Raw genomic sequence first — 20,285 nt, 5'->3', positions numbered from 1 at the left:
ATTGAAACAAAGTAATATTACACAATTTTTTAAATGTATCAGTAAATAACTATGTGTGCAAATATTTTTAAAAATAAATGAATATAAACCATGAACATGTCTGTAGCTTTTTGCCTTTGCCTGTAACGACATCCGGATGTAACGACGAAATAACAGTGGTCCATTCATCGTCGTTATAGCCGAAATCCACTGTAGTTTTAAATATAGATTGTTTTGTCTTCATTTATGCTTAACTTTATAAATTTGGCTAAATATAATGAAATCCTCAAATTAAGAGCATATTTTTTATTTCTTAAAACATTCACTTGTTAGTATGTTATAGGTGTTCTAAAATATAATTCAAATAAAATTATTTGTACATCACTAACAATATATTTATTGAAGTTTATTATAATTCTTACAAAGATCACACCTTTTCATACCGCCCAAACTACACTTCTAACAATATTTTAGATTCAAGATCACGAATACTGTCACAGTCACTTTGTTCATGGTTTAAAACCAATCTGTTTAGAAGCAATTTATTTTCTAATGAGACTCCTCATTAGAAAGTCATACATCATTTCTTAGCGAGAGTGTCATTCTGTGGTTGTGCGTAGTACTGCCATAATTCTATTGCCTTATTGGCAACTACCTCCTCGCATTGCTCAGGAATCTAAAAGATAAATTAATAGTTAATTTTATTAATATATTTCAACACAATATATATTATAATTTTGAATAGTTTTTTAAATGTTGATTATAAATTCAGGTATAAAATAGTTTTTGTAATATTACCTCTGCCACACATTTCAATACTTGTTCAGCGGTCTTTGCCTTTAATATGTTTCTTCTCAGGGTTACAACTAACATCACAGCTACAAAAGACAGGATCTTCGGTGCACCACTGCAGATTTTATCCCAGATTCTATAGAGATGTTAAACCTTAGTTCAAAGGAATCTGTACATAATGTTTACGAGTCTCAAATATTTCAGTGAATACAACTTAATAAGAACATAAAACTCAATAGTCATAAAAACTGAGCATCGTTACAAGCTTATACTGTGAAGTATTTTGAGGCTAGGCTCTCCAACCTACTTGGTGAGGGATGTTTCATCTAAGATACCAGCAAAACAGCAGTTGAACCACTTGGTGAGAGGCAACTTGTCCAAAGCCTGTACTTCAACCAGGTGACTGGAAACAAATATTAGATAAAATAATATAAGGTGGTTTTAATTTTGTACCATAGATCTGTTATATATAATTTATTGATTATTTTCTTCATCTTTATAGTAATTGTTCCCGTAAACAAATAATTAATACATATTAATATTTATAACAAAAACAGTCTGAATGTGATGTAACTTTTTACATTGAAGTACCATGTCGATGAAATCATAACAAGTTGTAAGAAAAAAAGACGATGTTAATGTTCATGCTACTGTTATGAAACTAATATACTTGTACAACTCTCCGTCTTCCTTCTCCAGCATGGTTTGGAAGGCTTCCTTTAAGCGAGGCAGTTCCTTCTGCATGTTCCACACAACATCCGTCAACATTTTGCTGAGCCAGTAAACATCAACCTCGTTTTCATATAGCTCTAGCAGAGTATTTGCTATCGGTATGAACGTATCTGCAGACTATGTATTATCATTTTTTAATATATTAAATAAACAATATTTTAAACCATAAAAATATTATGTTAATTCTGACTTGCTACAAGAGCTATAAATGAAGATTATGCTAACACAGTAATTAGTCTCCGGGAAGTTTGGTGGTTTCCTTTCCTCATTTTCCAGCAGCCACATCGCCAGCAAAATCTCGCTTCGAGGGGCTTTCATATCCACCAGTTCCAGATCTTCCACAGCATAGAGCATATCATTATATTGATCTGTTCTCTGCTCTGCTACAAAGGTATGCGAGTCAGCATAGACCGGAAGGATATCTGGAGTATAATGTAGAATAAATTTAGATTTTGAACAGAAACAGAAAAGCCGGTAAAGACGACAACTGACCAAGTAACACTTTCCATACTAAATTTCTATAAGCAGCGGGCACAGTGAATCGCAAACAGAACTGTTTCAACTTAACCTTATCCCAAGGCTTTTCCTTCATCAATATTTCTAAGGATTTCTTTTCTTCAACACCTCGACATCCGACTTTTTCGTAATACGATGATCTAAAGTTTCTTTCATCGGTCATTATGAAATTAAACTGTAGAGTAAAGGATATTATAGATTTATAATGAAGCAAGTGTAGATGCACTAACGGCAGGATGTTGTTATTTATTTATAATTCTGTAAATTTTTGATTTTTAATTTACAATTTTATCATTATTTTTATTTTTGACGTTTACTGTCAAGTGTCATATGTATAATCCTATTTGATATTAGACGGACCGATAAGGATTTAAGTCAGAAACACATTAGACAGATTTTAGGTCCTCAGTTGTGCAATATTAATCAATTACTCGCACTATTTAAACAATACGAAATGTAGACAATATAAGTATTTCTAACGTAAATTAATTTACTAAGGGACTCAAGTAATGTTAGAACAAAATACTCAAATATCAGTAAAATTACTTTTAACAGAGCATGAATCTGTATGATATTTAAAGAGAGTCATGTGATCTAACTGATGGAGTCTAGACTCGATTTAAGGTATTAAGTAATCTAAGGAAGCATTTTAAGTACTTAAAAATTTTAAACAAATCTTTTAAGACGCGAACCCGTTACTACTCTTATGAGTCCGTTAAGTAACTTTGTGGTTGATAACGAAATTTTATGGTGGGGTATGGCAATGCGTCCCGCATCATAACTATGACACCTAAAAATAGCATTCTGCGCAACTCTTACTTGGTCTGAATCTTAAATTTGGCCGGTAATAATAGGCGTCGTTACATATTATACTTAATTAAAGATTTTTTTTTGACATCAAAAACTTTAGTAGTGTACATAATGTTCAATTATTATTATTATTCAATTAAATTCAAATTTTATTTGGGTGCAGGTTAAATAATTTGTACAACAGGAGCTCAAATGATTCCTGACTAGTTCCTTAAACGCAAGATACGTATTTCAAAAGCCAAACAAAACCTATTTTTTTTATTTCGTAGAGTTAATATGCAGGAAATTATTCTATATTTAAATATTGATCAAATAAAACAAAAATATTTCACTGCTTGTAACCATAGTTACTGTTAGTAGAATATTTTAAGTATAATATGCTTTTCGTACATGATAACGTGATATTTAAGTAATGGCTACGCCGACTGTTCAAGTGGATGATGAGTATAGGAAAGTCAAACGTGCTGAACTGGAAGAGTTTTTTAAAGATCTGGATATAAAGAAAAAAGAATTGGATAAGATAATAGAAAATGAGTTTGAGGTATTGAATGAAACGGTACAGAACCAGGATAGACCATACATCGCCGCATCAGCTCCAGGCACCGTTAGAACTGAGTATGAAGTGATGGCAGGTCAACCATTCACGGAAATTGGAGACCACTATAAACCATTATCCGACGAGGAAATTAAAAATGTGACTGAAAATAATCCAATTTTAGCTGAAAAAGCAAAGCAAATCCAAATTGTGATTAACTCGGATCGTAATAATAGAGACATGATGATACCATTAAATCAAATAAATATTTCTAATTATGATGAAATAAAAGCTGAATTGAAATCAGCTGCAGGTGATCCAGACCAAATAAATAGGATAAAATTCAAACACATGAAGGCTTTATTTAATTCAGCAGAAAATTACAAAAACGATATGACTAATCAGAAGCAGATTGATAAAGAAAAAGACGAAGAAAATATGATAGATGATTCTTCAAGTGATGACAAAGAGTTTGAAGCTATTGATAAATGTGTAACAGAATGTACAAATAAATCCTATGAAACAAGGTTTCAGGAGACTAAACAGATGCTGCTGAGAGTAGCTGATAAATATGACGATCCCAATATATCAGAAAGCGAGAAGAGTAAGCCTAACGAAGTAGAAAGTTACCCGATTCTTAAGAAATCTTCATCATGTTTAATTAAAGCGCCAAAGCAATGCTCTATTTTGCAAAAAGTTAAAGAAACATATGCGATTAATAAAGCTATGAATATACCTCTACAAGACAACCCGGTAAAACTAAACCTTAGTCGAAAACCAGAGGAAAATGTCAAGAAACAATTTGACATAAAACATTCGGCAATGCTAGAAAAACTTACAGATACTAAAGAAGCCCTCTTAAAAATTGATAATATTTTGAGCGATTCAATTCCTGACGAAGATAAAGATGATAATATCAAAGATTCTGTTAATATCATCGAAATTGAGAAAGCAAACCAGGTTGTTGAAAATAATGAGGTTCCAAGTAAAGATTCCCAAGAAAAATTCGATGAGAAAATGGAAGTAACACTACAAAATGCACTGGAAAATATTTTTGAAATAGGCAAGAACGAAAATAAGGAAAATAATGAATTAGAATTCAAAGAAATGAAAAGTTTGGCTCGAAACATTGTTGAAGGTGCTGAAAATCTCAGCACACTTATAAGAGAAGATATAACTAACAAACTTAACACCATGAATGAACTGTTAAATGATGTCAATGAAGCATTGGAAAATTCTAGGAAATCTAATATCGCATACCAGAAGCTTAAAGAAGAAGGAGAGGTCCGCAAACGGGTTAAAGAAATAGAAGGAAGTAGAGAGGGACATAACTCTGATTTGAGTTCTGTATCCGTTGTGGATATTGATAATATAAATCAGGCAATTTCAAAAATTAACACTGAAATAGAATGCCAAGAATCCAGAGTTAGCACCAGTCGAACAAACTATGAAGCGAGGAGTAAAGAGTGTCAAGATTTCATTAAAGAAGTAGATGTGATTTTAGAAAAATCTCACAAAATTCTACACCCCTGCGATTCCAAACTTCATGAAGACAATAATATTACAGGCGATTCTGTAAAGAGTAATGTTGGTGACCGTAAGGAGTTGTGGGACGTAGATTTAAAGATAAATAAAACCAAAATAGACAACATACAGAAGCAAAATATGGAAAGGAACAAGAGAATTGATAACCTATTGTACGATATTAAGGATAAAATGAAGGATAATAAAGAAGTATTAAGACTAGCAAATAATTTACTGAGGCGAGAAGAGGGCAAGAAGAAGTTACAAGAGAAAAAAGCATCTGAGACACCGCATATTGAACATGATGATAGAGCTATGGGAGATCATGTTGGAGTTGAAGAAAATAAGGATGACAACACGAAAATTTCTTCGTCTGACAATCAGATTACAGGTATTTCTTGGTTTTACCATTTCAGAGAATTTGTTATAGAAATTCATGTTTTGTCTGTGGTTTCCAGTTCAAAAAGAAGAAGATATAAAGATGGAACAGACTGAAAAAGAGAAACAAAGAGAATTCCAATTAAAGCTTGAAAAGGAAATAGAAGATAAAGGTCCCAGGATGACAAAACAGTTTATAAAAAATCATTGCAAACAACACAAATTGTATTCTACACCGTACCTTAATGACATTTTATATTTACATTTTAAGGTATAGGTATATCTCCTTTCATTGGTATATACATACAACGTCTGTGATTTTAATAACATACGGATATTTTTGTAGGGTTTTTCGAAAATTGAAAATTTGGAAGAATATACTGGTTTGAAATGCATTTTCTTGGAAAATAATGGTATCCAACGTATTGAGGGTTTGGATACATTATCGGAATTGAAATGTCTTTACCTTCACTATAATGTGGTTAGGAAAATCGAGAATCTCCAAGGATGTCCTAAACTTGATACGCTTAATTTGGATCACAACTATGTTAAGAAGATTGAAAATTTAGACGTCGTTCCTGACTTGCATACTTTAAGTCTTGGCCACAACATGTTGGCCACTGTCGGTCTGTAACCTTCGAAAGTTGTTCCTTAATATTATACGTGATTTTAATAAAGTCAGGATTTTGTAAAGATATCGTAATTTTGCAGAGGACTTGGAGTCATTGAGATTATGCAACAATTTGTCGGTATTAGATCTATCTTATAATCGTTTAGAGGATCCTCTTATTGTGGACGTATTGGCTGACATGGCGCTTTTAAAAGGTAAGATTTTATTATACTGCCCTTTATTATCGTGCTCGAACAGCAAGTGGGCATGTCGTTACCATGGCTACTCGCTACAATTAGTTTCTCATGTAGTTCAATTATTATGTTATTAAACATGATTACCGAGTTCATATTTTACTTTGAAGGTTTATTGATATGCTCTTTACTCATCGTCTTGATCCAGTGCTAGTCCTAACCGGTAACCCTGTCGTCCGTAACATTCCCGCCTATCGCAAAACGTTGACTCTCCGTCTCAAGGAGCTCCTTAACCTGGACAACCGGCCCGTGTTCCCTCGAGACAGAGCCTGCGCTGAGGCCTGGCAACGAGGAGGAGTCCAGGAGGAGATAGCGGAGAGACGCCGGTGAGAAGGGATACCGATAACACTTAGACTCCTCATGAAATGCATACGTATATGTCTTAAGTCTAACTACAAATCTAAAATGTAAAATGTGAAATGAACAATTCATCAACACAAATTAGGACACGATAGCTTAACAGGTAAAGCGACTAGAACGAGATGTTTTGGAAGTGGGGGGTTCGAATCTTGATTCTTGATGAATTTTCCACTGCATAGTTTCTATTTGAATTGTTGTTCTCCATGAAATAAGTATTGAATAGAATAATAAAATTTAAAGTAAAATAACGAGCGGAAATCCAAAATTTTAACTATTCAATACATAAAACTCCCAGTTTTTTATTTTTTGTTAAAAAAATTTTTTCAACCACCGGCTTTCAATTTTATTTCACATAAACTAAAGTCAATACAAGCTGTATTTGAGGAATATTATGAACTGTTTCCAATACAACTTGTTATAAATATAATCCTTCCCAAACTCAGTTGGATAGCCAAAGATCAAGAGAAGGTGATGCAGAGTGTCCGCTACCTTATAAAGATGAGAGACGAGAACAAACAAAAGAGAGAGGCTCGGGAACGGGAAGAGAGAGAGAGTCTCGGCCTGCCACCAGTCGTGCTCGAGGTTCATACTTCTTTTGGTCATCAAAATGATATTAACTGTTCCTGAAGTAACACCGTTGAATCAGTATTGTCTATTGTTACAGGTTGACACCACCGATCCTAAGGAGGCAAATGCCGATGAGTCTGTTGATGATACTAAAGTAGACGAAACTGAAAAGAAAGACCAGTCTGGTGTCATTTCGGACATGCTCTCCGGGTCCGAGGCTGAAGACAGCACGAGCGATGAAAGTGATTCAGACAGCGATTCCAGTGAAAACAAAACAGGTTATGTTCTTAACAATAAATAAAATATGACATTTTAAAAGTTTATTTATGGTTAGAGTCTTTTAGAGATGGGAAAAATAGAATGGTCTCAAGTTGATCGCGGCAAACATCTCATACAAGAATTAAAGGAAGAACAGACACCAGAGGAACAGTGGTCGGGTTTCGGGTTAATTTCCACCGCAGACATGTAAGCTTTTGTTTGTACACCACAGTGACCTTTGACCTTTGACGCGGTGAAACACTAATAACACTGTTATTACAGGAAGACTTCAAACGAGTTACAAGCTATCAGTAATTTGTTATTCAATGAACCATCTCACGTTGAACCTAAGAGAGTGTCACAGACATTACAAGGTAAAGTATTTTTATTTGTATTCGATCAAAAGCAGACTAGAAAATATGATACTTGAAAATAATATTACAGAATCGAGAGAAATATTAAAGGAGGCATTCAACACTGGTGAAGTAACTGAAGAAGAAATGAAAACTGATGCGAGACGAAAACCACTTATTGAGATATTGGAAGAATATAACAAGAGACCAAAGAAAACGGAAGAAGAATGCGTTCCAGAAGTTATACATTTAAGCGGAATTACAGAAGAAGGTGACTTGATAGTAGACCATGATAAGAAGCTGGCATATGAAAGACAAAAGATCGTATCACCGCCAACGACTGGGGTGTTTAAAAAAGAAGGAAGTATCAGAAAAATTAAAAAAATGAAGAAAGTTACCATTAAGCAAGTAATAGATGAGGAACCAGAAGACAATGAAAATAAAGAAGAGAATGATAAAAAAGATGTTGAAAATAAAGAAAAACAAAACGAGACAGATGTTACAACTACTTCCACACAAAATATTAGTGAACGAAGAAGAAGCAGTAAGTTTAAATTTATAAATCATGTGTATATGTGCTGAGGTACTGTAATTAATATGTTTTTCATTAGTCATCCACAGTGAAGGTCACGGTACAGCTTTTATGAATTACATGAAACATATGAATAAGGATCCTGATTCGAAGGAAAGTGATGATGATGATGAAGATTTGAAGCCAAGCGCCGAAGACGAGGAAATATTTAAGGAACTCGAGAAAGAGCAGGCGGAGAGAGAAGCTAGGATCGCTGCGGGGCAACCAGCGGTCGACCCCATGGTACGTGCTGTGGTTTATTAGTAGGACACCTATCAATGAATTGGCCAATTTGTTTTTTTTATGAGAAAGGCGGCAAACGAGCAGACGGTCTACTCGATGGGCGACAATCACCGTCGCCTATGAAGCTCCAACATCTCTGTTGCGGATGCCTTGCCAATTTTAGTTGTTGAGGAAAAGGAAGGGGTGGGAATGAGGAAATGACTGGAAAGGGTGGGAAAAAGAAAAGGGCAACCGGCTCTCTCACTCATCGGACGAAACGCAGCAATTAAAGACTACTTCACGCCGATCTTATGTGCGTGGGTACTTCGGGTACTTCCCCGGTCAAGCCAGCTCGTGTTTGAGCTGTACCTTGACCACAGCTAAGCTCTACCACCTTTCGTTTTAGAAAGTAACATATACTGTGCAATAATTGAGGAAAAAATAGGAAAAATTGTTGCAAAAATAGTTATGGTAATTGGAGAAACCCAGAGAGTTACACCAATCTTTTGCCTTGAAACAAAACAAAACTCTAAAGTCGTGTTTTTCTCTAACAGAATTGGGTTATATACATATTTATATTCCATTCTGTTGTGTCAAATACATCAAGGGAAAGTTCCATCGGAAACCGATCAGTACTTTTTGCGTGAAAAGGCAACAAGCATCCCTATATTCTCATAGACTGTCACATTTAAAATATTATTTTAAGAAAGCAAATTTAGTGTTTGTTGATCAAAATCTCTTAATATTACTGGAGTAATGAGCCTGTTGATTTTAAACAATTTGTGTTTTTCGATCTGTTTAGAAGTTGTATGACGCAGCCACCATGGAGGCCTACTACAAACAGCTGGAGGCTCCTCCGGCGCACGCTCGGGTGACCAGGTCTCATGTCACTGAATACAGGCATGATAACGTGTTTGATCGGATTGCCTTGAGCCAACTCACCGGGGGAGAGAGACCAGGTCAGTAGCGGAGAAGTTGTGATGGTGTGAGAAGACGTAGGGTGGGAAACCCTGCCATAAGCCAATAGGGACATTTACATCTCTGTCATTCTGTGAATTGGGATTGAAAATTTATATACATACTAGCTTTTGCTCGCGCCTTCACGTAGACTTACGTAGACTACGTAGAGTTGTTCTCTGAAACCCGAACTTCACATCATGGTTCCAACGTATAGTTTCGCAATCGGGGTCGGGATTGGGGTTGGGATCGGGATCCTAATCCTGACGATTGGGATCAAGTTAAAAAACACTAGGGCTACTGAGCCCAAACTGCACTCCATGCTTCCACACGTGTAGTTTTGGTATCAGGATTCAAATTCATCAAAATGGGTTCAGCTGTTTGGGCGTGAAAAGATAGCAGACAGACAGAGATATTTTCGCATTTATATTATACAACTGATGCAGGAAGATATTTTTCAATTCATAATTTTAGGTAAATGTTTGGTATGTATTACCATATTATCAATTAAATAACTATTTTAGGGTAGATGTTGTAAAATGTATGTGACTCGGTAAATTTTTTTTAAAGGCTTAGTCTAGTGTCTACGCCTTGAAGGATAAATATATTTTTGGGTTCCAGAGCCGTTATGAGTACTTTGTGTGGTATATGTTGTTTATAGATGAGAATAAAGCAAAATTAACTCACGTCCCCGGAGCGGTCTTGTTCTCGTACGTCAACAAACAAACACCCGTCGAAGTAAATTTTGAGATAGGAGAAGAAGTCCTAGATTCAGAAGGTTTACATCATAAATGTATATTCAAAGTCGAGACGTGACAGATTCTATTAATTTGGACGTATTACTGTAATGGATATCAAAACAAGTATTGTAGAAATGTTTGTCTGTCTGTTTATTTGTGCGCGCTAATTTCAGAAATGATTAATCTAATTTGAGAACGGCTTTCACAAATTTTTTTTACTCTATTTAATACTTTGTATAGGGTTTTTTTTATCGGGTCATAAATACAAAAGTACTAGCAGTTTACGTAATTTCTTCGTTAATTATCCATAATACCGTGCAAAAGTTAAAATAGTAAGTATTTCCTATTTATTTAATTTTAATTGTGTTTTTGAAAACAAATAATTTACACAAAAATACGTCGGCAATATCATTGCAGCATGAAGCTCTTTACTAGATATTTTAATTTCGGATATCAAACATTTATAACACACCTTCAACAGCTTCAACCGCTGGCACGGAGTCGATACACATTGACAGTGACAGTGATAGTGATGTGCCTGACACTCCAGACTACAAGGATATGAAACTGAGACGACCGACATCAGCTGGAGTTAGACGAGAAGAAAACAAAAACACCAATAATAATGTTCCACACACTAACGAACATGACCCTGGTGAATTAATACGTATAATTCTAATAATAGCTATTATAATTGCGAAACTTTAGGACAACGAAAAGCTGTGTGTATGTAGATGAAACTTATCTTTGAAGTAGTGTAGGAATCAAAATAATATACAAGATATAATTTATTTTAAATTCTGTTTGCACTGGAAAACATTATCATCGTAGTTGTATTCAGATCGAAGTCACGTGTCGTAGACGATAGATGTCGCTGACGGTCGGTTTGCATGTCCTTTGTTTGAAGTAAACAATTCAAAAATCCTCGACGAAGTTGCGGGCGAAAATTAGTGCAATAATAAAATAGTTCGAATATTTTGAAAAGAAAACGTAATAATTTTTTTATTTTTTTTCGTTTTTTTTTTAAAGTCATTATTAGACGTGTCCCGCATTCTTACGGTACGGTTGGTTCTCTAGGCCGCTTATAATTTATAATAATTTCAGCAAACAAATCCGTTCTGACCAACGATATGATGACAAACGACAGTAAAGAGCGGTGTGAAGCCAAAAGATGCATCATAGACAAGATCAACTCCTACGAAGATAAAAGATTCCCGTCACAAGGTTATTTGTCCATACGACTATTTAATATATTATAAATCAAAGACAATACAAACTACCATTTAAGAGTTGTACAATACACTATTTTTACTACGTTTAATTTTGTTACAACTATCTTTTATTTATGGTGGCTTGAATGATATAATTTTTTTTTATCCAGTTAAGTATTAAAAAAAAATCAGCATAATGTGTATAAAATTCTTAAGAGTATTAAGATACCACTGACGGACGGTGAAGGAAAACCTCGTAGGGAAACCTGATCTTATAAATTCAAATAATAAGATTGAAATCGTCCACCCGTCTCGAGCAAGCGTGGTGATTAAGGCTCTAACCTTCTCCATGTGAGAAGAGGCCTTTTCTCAGCAGTGGGCTCCAATAGGCTGATGATGATGTGTATAAAATGGCATTAAGTAAACAAATTGTTCTTGAAGACGGAAGGGCTTTTTGAATTTAGTACGAAGAAGGATATTCTATACGCCGATTTGCTATAAAAATTAGAGATTTATGTGAAATTGTACACTATATTCTTGGGCGAAAGTAAGTTACGGAAGAAAATTGTGACGGGAAGATATATTGTAATGGCAAATCTACAAAAAATCAAGAAGATAGTGTTATCAATCCGAGATGGACGTTCAGCTGTTTAGAATTTCTGCTACTTTAAATAAAACACAAAATATAGTTTTGTCACAATCGTAAAAATCTTAACTGTCTGACGGCTTTAGATTTTGGGTTGGCATCAAAAAAACAAAAGAAGAATAGACAAGAATGACCTAAAGCACTTAAAAATTATTTTGGAAGAAGGCTGAACAAAAGTCTTTCGGACGGATGAGTCTATGCCACAGCTTTTTGGATCTGATACATGTATTTTTGTGAGCAGATCAACGATTAAATTAATCATGGCGATGGTAATGTGTCGGTTTGGTGTTGCTTTGGTAACAATTACCCGGAAATTAGATTAAAATAGACAAAAACGATTGAGGAAGACTATCTTAAAATACTAAACAAAAATATATTTTTTTAAGGAATGAATCTTTTTTCAAGAAGCTTCGTACTCTCCAAGTATTGATAATGTCTTTGGTTCGCAGCGCAAAAACAATAGGAACATATTTTGCAAGTTCTGGAATGGCTACCACGAGCAACATAAATCTTGCCTCTATAATTAGTGCGAAACCTCTCAGCATTCAATGGATTCACCGTGCAGGCGCCGGTTCCTTCGCGTTGCAGGGAGGGGAGCTGAGGACTGTCGACCCAGGTGTAGGTTTAAGGACTCCTATCTAACGCGCGTTACAAGCCCATCTCCACCGTCCGAGCTCCTCCTCTCTCTTCTTAACCAAATTTGAAAAGAGCCTACTAGAGCTGACTTCGAAGTACGGGTGAAATACGACGTCCATTGAGATCGGCAGATAAGAAAACATTTGCAAAGTAAATGAATCACTGGAGCCCAAGCGTAGGTTAATTAATGAAAAGAATATTTCAACATTTTGTTTACATTTATTGTTCGATTATATTAATCGATATAAAAAAATGTAAAGTTTAAAACAGTTTTATTGGACCATGTTATAAATAATATAATCGAACCGTTTCTTCCTCGCCTTTATTACCTACACGTGTTAGTATACAAGTCAAAAACTATTAGTTTTGTAAATGAACTTATTATTTATTTCGGAAACACCTACTACGCGATTTGTTTTGTCATTTTACCTGATGTTGTCTTTACAGGTACATGACTGCCATCTCCTCTTCCCGTGAGCTCGGATGCTGTAAACGAAACGCCCTATAACATGTGATATAATATAATTAACAGGCGTGACGGCGGACGTGGCAGAGAACGCTCGCATCGAAGACTCGGTGGCCACGGAGTTGTTGAACAGAACTCTCGAGATGGAAGAGCAGGAACTGTACCGACACATCGACGCCGTCAACAACCACGCGGGCAGAGTCGACAACAGAACCAACTCCATCATCGAGGAGATCTCGGACCAGTTACACCAGGAGTACACGGTAGAAGTCGGTCGCTTCCATGACACCATTAGTTGCCAGCACGTAATGGATAAGTTTTTGCCTAGTGGGAAAAGATTTGCGCATGCACACTCAGTGCAGCAAAAAGCACTCGTTTTTTGAAGCTCAACAACTAAAACTGGTAACAGTAACGAAAACAATGAGATCAGTTTAAGTGCAAGCAAGTGTACTATCTGCGTATCTCTATCGTCTCATACTGTAAGTTTTCATCGCCGAACTGAGGACGGAGGGTTGCCAGTTGTGAACCCGTCAGCCTACGATCATAGAAGAGACTCGGTATCATCTCAATGTTGTATGTATGAGAAACTGCAACCTCAGTAATCAGTTTGACGATGCACACTTGTGGTAAGGGTAAAGTTTCTTCTTATTCAATCTTATCGAATTGAAACAAAAACATAGGGTTAAACATTCATCAACCCATAGATCTGAACCTGCACCTCCCCGTCAGGCGTCCTAGTTTCCTTACTAACTAAGCCATCATGTCCTCGTAATTTTTAAGTTAAAGTATCCGGCCGTCAGCGAGGCTATAATAATAAAAACCTTGTCAGTTGGCGGAAGTGTCCGAAATATTGGAGACACATGTCGAGGAAGTGGAACAGAGAAGGAGGGAGAGTGCCATATACGAAGACGAGGAGGCGCCCCCACAGGAGCTCGACACGACGCTAGTGGGGGATGTGTCCAACGATACACTGGTTGCAACGGGAGTAGGAAGCGATTCCATGGTTGATGGGGATGAAGAGCTCGGCCACGCCGGGGCCAGCAACGTGTCGGCCGAGGACGACGTGTTCGAAGACTGCATCGAGGAGCTACCCGACCACTACACGCTGGAGATGAAGCTGGCGCTCACTGATTGACTCCTAGGATATTTTGTTCATTTCCAAGATGATTGAGTTTGTTTGTTTGTTATTTTTTTGTTTTTGTTTTCACGTTGTGTGCTAAAGTAAAGGAATTAGTTCAAATAAAAGTCACTTTATTCTCTAGTTTGTTTTTCCTTAATCCATCCATCGCATCGCCGTACATAAAACGCTATAGAAAAATATTTATAACAATAACCGTATCTTATATTTACAGACATTAAAATATATAGAAGTTCAGACGAGCTCACGACACCCGCTTAGGATATAAATAGTGGCTACTGCACATTAGGCGTGTGGGGACCGAGTGAGGGGGACGTAAACAACTTTATTGTTGACGAACTATTTCTTTGGTTGTGTCACAGCTCGAAGGGAACGATTCATGTGTTGTAACCTAATATTGCGTTTGTCTTAAACATTTATTATGTATTTTATATAAAAATTCCAAATTTTAAAATATAGTCCCGACCGCTGGGGGCGACACACACTTGGGCTACGTGACGCCGACACGTCACTTGTGACTTGCGAGTCCACATCCTTTATAATGTCTTCAGGGGTTCGGTTCCGACTTGTCCAGCGGACAGTAATACCACGTTCATTACAATAACAGTGGTCGTGTGTTGTGTGCCCGCGGATCATGCCGCGTGGTGTTTGAGGTCAAAGATCTCCACGAGCAGCGGTTCCAGGGGGTGCACGTCGAGGTAGACGCCCGTCACCTCCTCGGCCAGCTTCCTCAGCTCCAGGATCTTGGCGATCAGCTTGAGGAACGTGGCCTTCGCCTCGCAGCCCGCGAACGAGCTCTCCAGGTAGCGCCGGAGCAAGTAGTAGTACGAGTTCTGGAACGTTCGGAACGGAGTTTAGGCAGCGTTTTACACTTAGCTCTGTGGATATATTGTGTGTATGTGAAGTCAGTGACCTGTTCCAACTTGATGACGTCGCGGTGCACGACGCGCGGCCGGTCGGGCGTGAACAGCAGTATGGCGGACATGATGAGGATGATGTTCTCGTCGGTGCGCCACCTGTGCTCGAAGGAGCTGATGAAGGCCTCGTGGCTGCGGTAGATGTTCCCCTTGGCCAGCTTCAGCACGTCCGTTTGGATGCTGCCGTACTGCTTGTGACTGTGAGGCAGCTGCGAACACGCGCGAGAAGGCGGGGCTGAGGTGTGGCGGACTAATTTAATATATTAAATGTTCTTGACGCTATCTGTGAAGGAGCGTGTTCCAGTCAGTCGGCGTTACTACGTCATCATATCATCATCCTACCTTCCACTGGTTCCTCTGTCCGTCGTAGGTCATGGTGCTCCGCAACACCATCATCTCTATGCAGCCTCCCTTCAGGAGCGCCACCTGTAACCGACAAATCTATATACCAGCCAGTGTTCGGGTCACACTGCATTGTGCCCGTTAGTGTCCGCGTCTTGGTCCGCCCGGTGTCGGCATAGTTAAATAGGTTGTATATTAAGTCAACTGTCAACGGCACCCGCGGTCGGTGTCTACATACTACGTACAAAATATGACTTTTAGTCTGTGGTGTTTAAGGAACTACACGGAAGATTAAAATTAACACAGCCACGACATGGAACAGTGTCGTCTGGATCAGTTCAGTCTTTTTCACGTGAAACTGCAATAGAAGCTGTGATCAAAAAATAACGGCAATGTTTAAATTTCGAGGGTCTGTGGAGTTCAACTTATTATTTTTATATGATGTTGGTTAGCACGTGCCTCGGCCCTCGGGCAGGATGAAATTTTCAGCTGTATTCATTTTCATTCATTGTTTGTGGTAGTCAGTGAGTCAGACGTGTTTGTATAAATTGTTAAAAATGTTGTTTGTTAAAAGAAATTTATCGTAGAGTTGGCATCAAATGAAATAAAACGAAACAGTGTGTGAAATGTTCACAAAGGCCTGCGGAAAGTCCGTTATGAGGAAAAGAGTTTACGAGCGGTACAAGCGTTGAAAAGATAGACGACGAACGCCCAGACCGTCCCACACATCAAGAGCCGATGACACGCGGGAACCATGCAAGGCAACGGCTAAGAATGATCGCTGGATCACAAGCAGAGGAGTCGCCGATGACGTGAATTTCCGAATGTTTCGAATATGAGACGCGTGGTAGCGTAAGTTGTTCCAAAATTGTCGAATTTTTAACAGAAATAACGGCGATTGGAAGTTGCTCCGGAGTCACTGAACGACCTACGACTCGGCAGAATTACTGGCACGTTATGACAAGTGACGAATCTGGGGTTTACGGACATGACGATGGTACTAAGGTTTAGTTGTCTACATCCCGGCTCGCCATCACCGGAAGAGCCTGGACTAGTGTGGTCGAACCAAAGGTTGTGTCTCCTGTGTTCATCGGCTTTAATGGCGCAGTGCATGGGGAGTTCTAGTCACAGGTCAAATACTCAATAGTACAAGTCGCTAAAAGTTCAACTCCGTTTTTGTGAAGCAATCCAAAAATCGCTTGGACTTTATTGCTTCCGCACCATGTTCATGTGCCTGCTCACACTCCGTCGCTCGTTCGTGAGTTCTTGGAAGAAGCGTTGACACGTGCTTTATATAGAATGGGTACTATCTGAAGACTTGAGATGACTTTACTTACAAGAATTAATATTTGTTCCAAAAAACGAAAATAGCCGTTATTTTTTGAACACACCTTGTCCATTCTCACAGTCTGTGTGCAGCCTACTCGCTATATGTTAGTCACCTGATCCTCCTCGCACATGTTCTTGAAGGCGTTGATCTTCTTGGCGATCTTGATGAGCCTCCGTATGGCGACGGCTGTCAGGTTGACCAACGTTATGAGGCGAGGGTCATGTTTTCCTTCGCCGACCTGTAATGTAAGCCGTCGTTTCTGTGGTACGTTTGAGTGAATCGGTGAATGAGTTCGAGTGAGTGAATGACCTTGAGGCCGGCGGTGGCCGCGTCTCCGATCAGTTGTGACACGTCGTCGTCTATGGGAGCGTGGAGCGCTTTGTTGGCGACGATCAGCTCGTTCAGCTTGGCTCTCTCCACCTTCACAATGATCAATAGCTCGAATCATACAAGTCGGGTCACAATACCTACATGATACAAGAAGTTACTTCTATACAGCGGCACTACTGTAGTTCAAAACTAAGGTTTTTTTATTTAAGATAATCTACACAATTTTCACTCACTTGATATGATACGCGTTCTAAGAAATCTGGTTATCAATGTTTGATGATAAGATAATAAAATGTTTATGACAAAAATTAAGAATATACATATATATGTTTATAATAAGATATTTCTTAATTACTTTTACTTTCAAATGACCTTAACATATGCAACATTCGTCAGTAATAACGTTTATATATATATATGTATATGTGGTTGTTCGTGTGTTTGTGTACCTCATTCAATTCTCTGGATGATCCACTACAACTGTTGACGGAAGAGTAAGCCCCGAACTCCAGCTTAATCGCCTCGCACAGTATTGACTCCATAGAGTTGGGCTCTATCCTGTGGAAACATTGACGCAAACATCTCACTAAACATGCCAGGAAAAAGTCATTGAAGAATCAACGCATTACCTACACATTACTGAACGTGGGATTATTAACGAGAATGATGATAATAGAAATTTGTTTGACAAACTTCGATTACCATTCACAGCAGAAATGATCTCGTGGCCTTTACAAATGATGTTTTAATTTTCTTCCTGATATGTTTTGTATCACTGCATGTTCATCTCGTGCTATACATGAGGTTAATACACATCTGAATGGGGTTATATTATTATGGTGGACATACATTTTCCTTTCACTTAATAACAATCACTTCATAATCCGAATGTTCGGTACCCACAAGATTGTATAGAGACCATAAAGTCTTGAACCCTACCTCTCAACGTCTTGCAGTATGTCCCTGGCCTTGTTAACCTCAGGGTTGCTGGTGGAAGGCATCTCCTCGCACACGTGCTCCGTGTCCTGGTGATGAGGGAGACCTTCGCCGTTGGTCAGGATCGACCTGGAGCAACCGCTTCCGATGTTTTATATTAATGACATGTATTGATGAATGATGTGAGCCCTTCCTAAACTTTAGAGGTGATCAACCATATTCCGTGACTACAGCCAACACCACATGGATATATGACACTAGGATTACATTAATAATTGAGGCATACCAATGACTGTTCTGGGGATCTTAGTTTGGAAAACCCTCGAATACATACATTCTTAAATGTTAATACTGTATAATATATATATAAGTGATATGTATTTTATACAGTTGTAGTGTCTCATAGACCCCTGACAAAACAATCTCTTGTTATCTGACCAATTACAGATGAAATGATAGAATTCTATATATAATAGATATTCACTATGAAGGACGAACCACACCGCTATCTCACATGTAGTCAAACACAGACGACAATCGGCAAAGAGAATCAAGACTACAGCCGATATGCCCAATAGTGCTGCATACAAATATAGACTTGTACAATCATGAATAGTGAAGACTGAAAAAAGTTATATTCAATAATAAATAGACTAGGATGGATTACAGGGCTTGCCGGACTACCCAGTGTCAACAGATGTCCTTATAAATTACAATCACAATAATTGTGTTACCTTCATATATTATATGATTATCACAAGCCGTGCCGTGTATAAGACGCTATTAAAAATATTAATTTACATATAAAATGCTCTGAACATGTGATGATGGATTGAATGCTATACATTACTAAGTCTAAGAAAATAAAATAGGAAATATATATATACACACATGATAAGGTGAGTGATGTGTTAAATATTTATGTTAATAAATTACTTAGTACTTACTGTCATTATAAGACACTACTTGTATAATTATTTACCTTATACTATTTTGTTTGGTTTGTTCGTATATGCCATCCATACTGTCACACATGTAATGTTCTTGCCGGGGTTCATAATATCTCTGGTTTGGATTTGTCTTCTCTTCTGGTGGGTAACCCTTTACTGTGAATAACTCTGTCTGCACCGGCACATATCGGCCATAGGCTGGTGTTGGCATAGAATCTACATCGGTGCTCAAGGGGGATTCCGCTGAGCTGTGAGGACTGCATGTTGTACTGTTTAAAACATCATACTGTATTGTACTCTCTTGTACGGGTGTGGTGTAAGGACTCTCAACATCACGTCTAAAATTCTTAGAACTAGACACACTGTCATCCGAATCCTGTAGTTGTCTCTTTTTGGCGCGGTTTTCTTCTATTTTTCGTCTCTTTTCCGCCTTGTCCTCGTCGGACATAATAAACTCCTTCACCATGCCAACAGAAAAACATTTCTCTAAACGACATTTCTGACAAAATCGCCTCGTTACGAGGGTTATTTCACAATTATTAGTAAAAGGACATTTGAACTCCTTATTAGTTAAAGCATTACGTCGAAAAAACGCCTTACAACTCTCGCAAGAAATGGCATTGAAATTATAACCGAGTGCCTTATCACCGCAGACGAGACATATCTTCTGTAAATTTGGTGTTAACTCCTTTTTCTGTTCACTCACACTTTCCGTCTTTATAGTCTCACTATCCATATTCACTTCAAAATAAAACAACTGACTTTGATAAACATTACTTTGTCCTTTTGAAATGTTTTAAGCACATTTTCGATCATCATGTGCTCTCTATGAAGTGATATTTTAGCACACCTTGAATAATCGTCATAATTTTGTTGTTAACGCGAGATACTACGATAAAATACATATACCTAAGTTGATAAATAAATGTTATAATGTTAAAGCGTCACAGTAGGTGATATGATATGACTAATGACATACGTCAGTGGTATGTCATTACGAGCTCTAGTTTAAAAATTAAAAACATTTTATGCTTACTTCATTTTAGTTTTACTATTTCTTTATACCCAATTGAATTACCAATTGAGTTTTGTTATAATAGTTACTGATGCTGATATTTATAGCTGAAATGACCTAGCCTTTTCTTCTTTTGCAGGTAACAAAATTTATAAGTGAATAAATTAAATAACAAATCTTTTAATTCGTTAAGTTTTAATTTTAAACCAA

General features: G+C 37.4%; 3 protein-coding genes across 5 annotated transcripts; 1 reads left to right on the top strand and 2 right to left on the bottom strand.

Moving 5' to 3' along the window:
• Nucleotides 1–270: 270 nt before the first annotated feature.
• Nucleotides 271–2,345, bottom strand: LOC116774873 (TBC1 domain family member 7). Its single transcript, XM_032667651.2, has 6 exons — nt 1,996–2,345; nt 1,729–1,925; nt 1,442–1,620; nt 1,079–1,174; nt 778–907; nt 271–655 (listed from the first exon to the last, which is right to left on the bottom strand). Exons 1-6 carry the CDS (start codon nt 2,180–2,182, stop codon nt 560–562), a joined length of 885 nt encoding a protein of 294 aa, XP_032523542.1. The 5' UTR covers nt 2,183–2,345; the 3' UTR covers nt 271–559.
• An 828-nt stretch (nt 2,346–3,173) lies between these two features.
• On the top strand, nt 3,174–14,378 carry LOC116774672 (protein Daple). 2 transcript variants are annotated; one of them, XM_032667383.2, is made up of 17 exons: nt 3,174–5,279; nt 5,347–5,537; nt 5,613–5,892; nt 5,978–6,091; nt 6,279–6,456; nt 6,934–7,072; nt 7,155–7,335; nt 7,402–7,522; nt 7,598–7,689; nt 7,760–8,212; nt 8,280–8,482; nt 9,264–9,420; nt 10,080–10,196; nt 10,640–10,813; nt 11,263–11,382; nt 13,184–13,380; nt 13,947–14,378. In XM_032667383.2, the coding sequence occupies exons 1-17, from the start codon at nt 3,242–3,244 to the stop codon at nt 14,250–14,252; spliced, it is 5,061 nt and encodes a 1,686-aa protein (XP_032523274.2). In that variant the 5' UTR covers nt 3,174–3,241; the 3' UTR covers nt 14,253–14,378. The 2 variants fall into 2 exon arrangements, with proteins under 2 accessions (XP_032523274.2, XP_061380067.1); XM_061524083.1 differs by lacking the exon at nt 10,080–10,196.
• Nucleotides 14,368–20,031, bottom strand: LOC116774673 (nuclear hormone receptor HR96). Of its 2 annotated transcripts, none has more exons than XM_032667385.2 (8): nt 19,093–20,031; nt 18,114–18,251; nt 17,624–17,732; nt 17,154–17,264; nt 16,957–17,082; nt 15,515–15,598; nt 15,169–15,381; nt 14,368–15,088 (listed from the first exon to the last, which is right to left on the bottom strand). In XM_032667385.2, exons 1-8 carry the CDS (start codon nt 19,794–19,796, stop codon nt 14,888–14,890), a joined length of 1,686 nt encoding a protein of 561 aa, XP_032523276.1. In that variant the 5' UTR covers nt 19,797–20,031; the 3' UTR covers nt 14,368–14,887. The 2 variants fall into 2 exon arrangements, with proteins under 2 accessions (XP_032523276.1, XP_032523277.1); XM_032667386.2 differs by having other exon boundaries at nt 18,114–18,239; nt 19,093–20,030.
• Nucleotides 20,032–20,285: the final 254 nt, after the last annotated feature.

Source organism: Danaus plexippus, chromosome 23, assembly GCF_018135715.1.
Source record: "Danaus plexippus chromosome 23, MEX_DaPlex, whole genome shotgun sequence".
In the NCBI taxonomy this organism is placed as follows: domain Eukaryota; kingdom Metazoa; phylum Arthropoda; class Insecta; order Lepidoptera; family Nymphalidae; genus Danaus; species Danaus plexippus.
The sequence above is the reverse complement of the archived record's forward strand: the minus strand, read 5'-3'. Positions and strand labels throughout refer to the sequence as shown.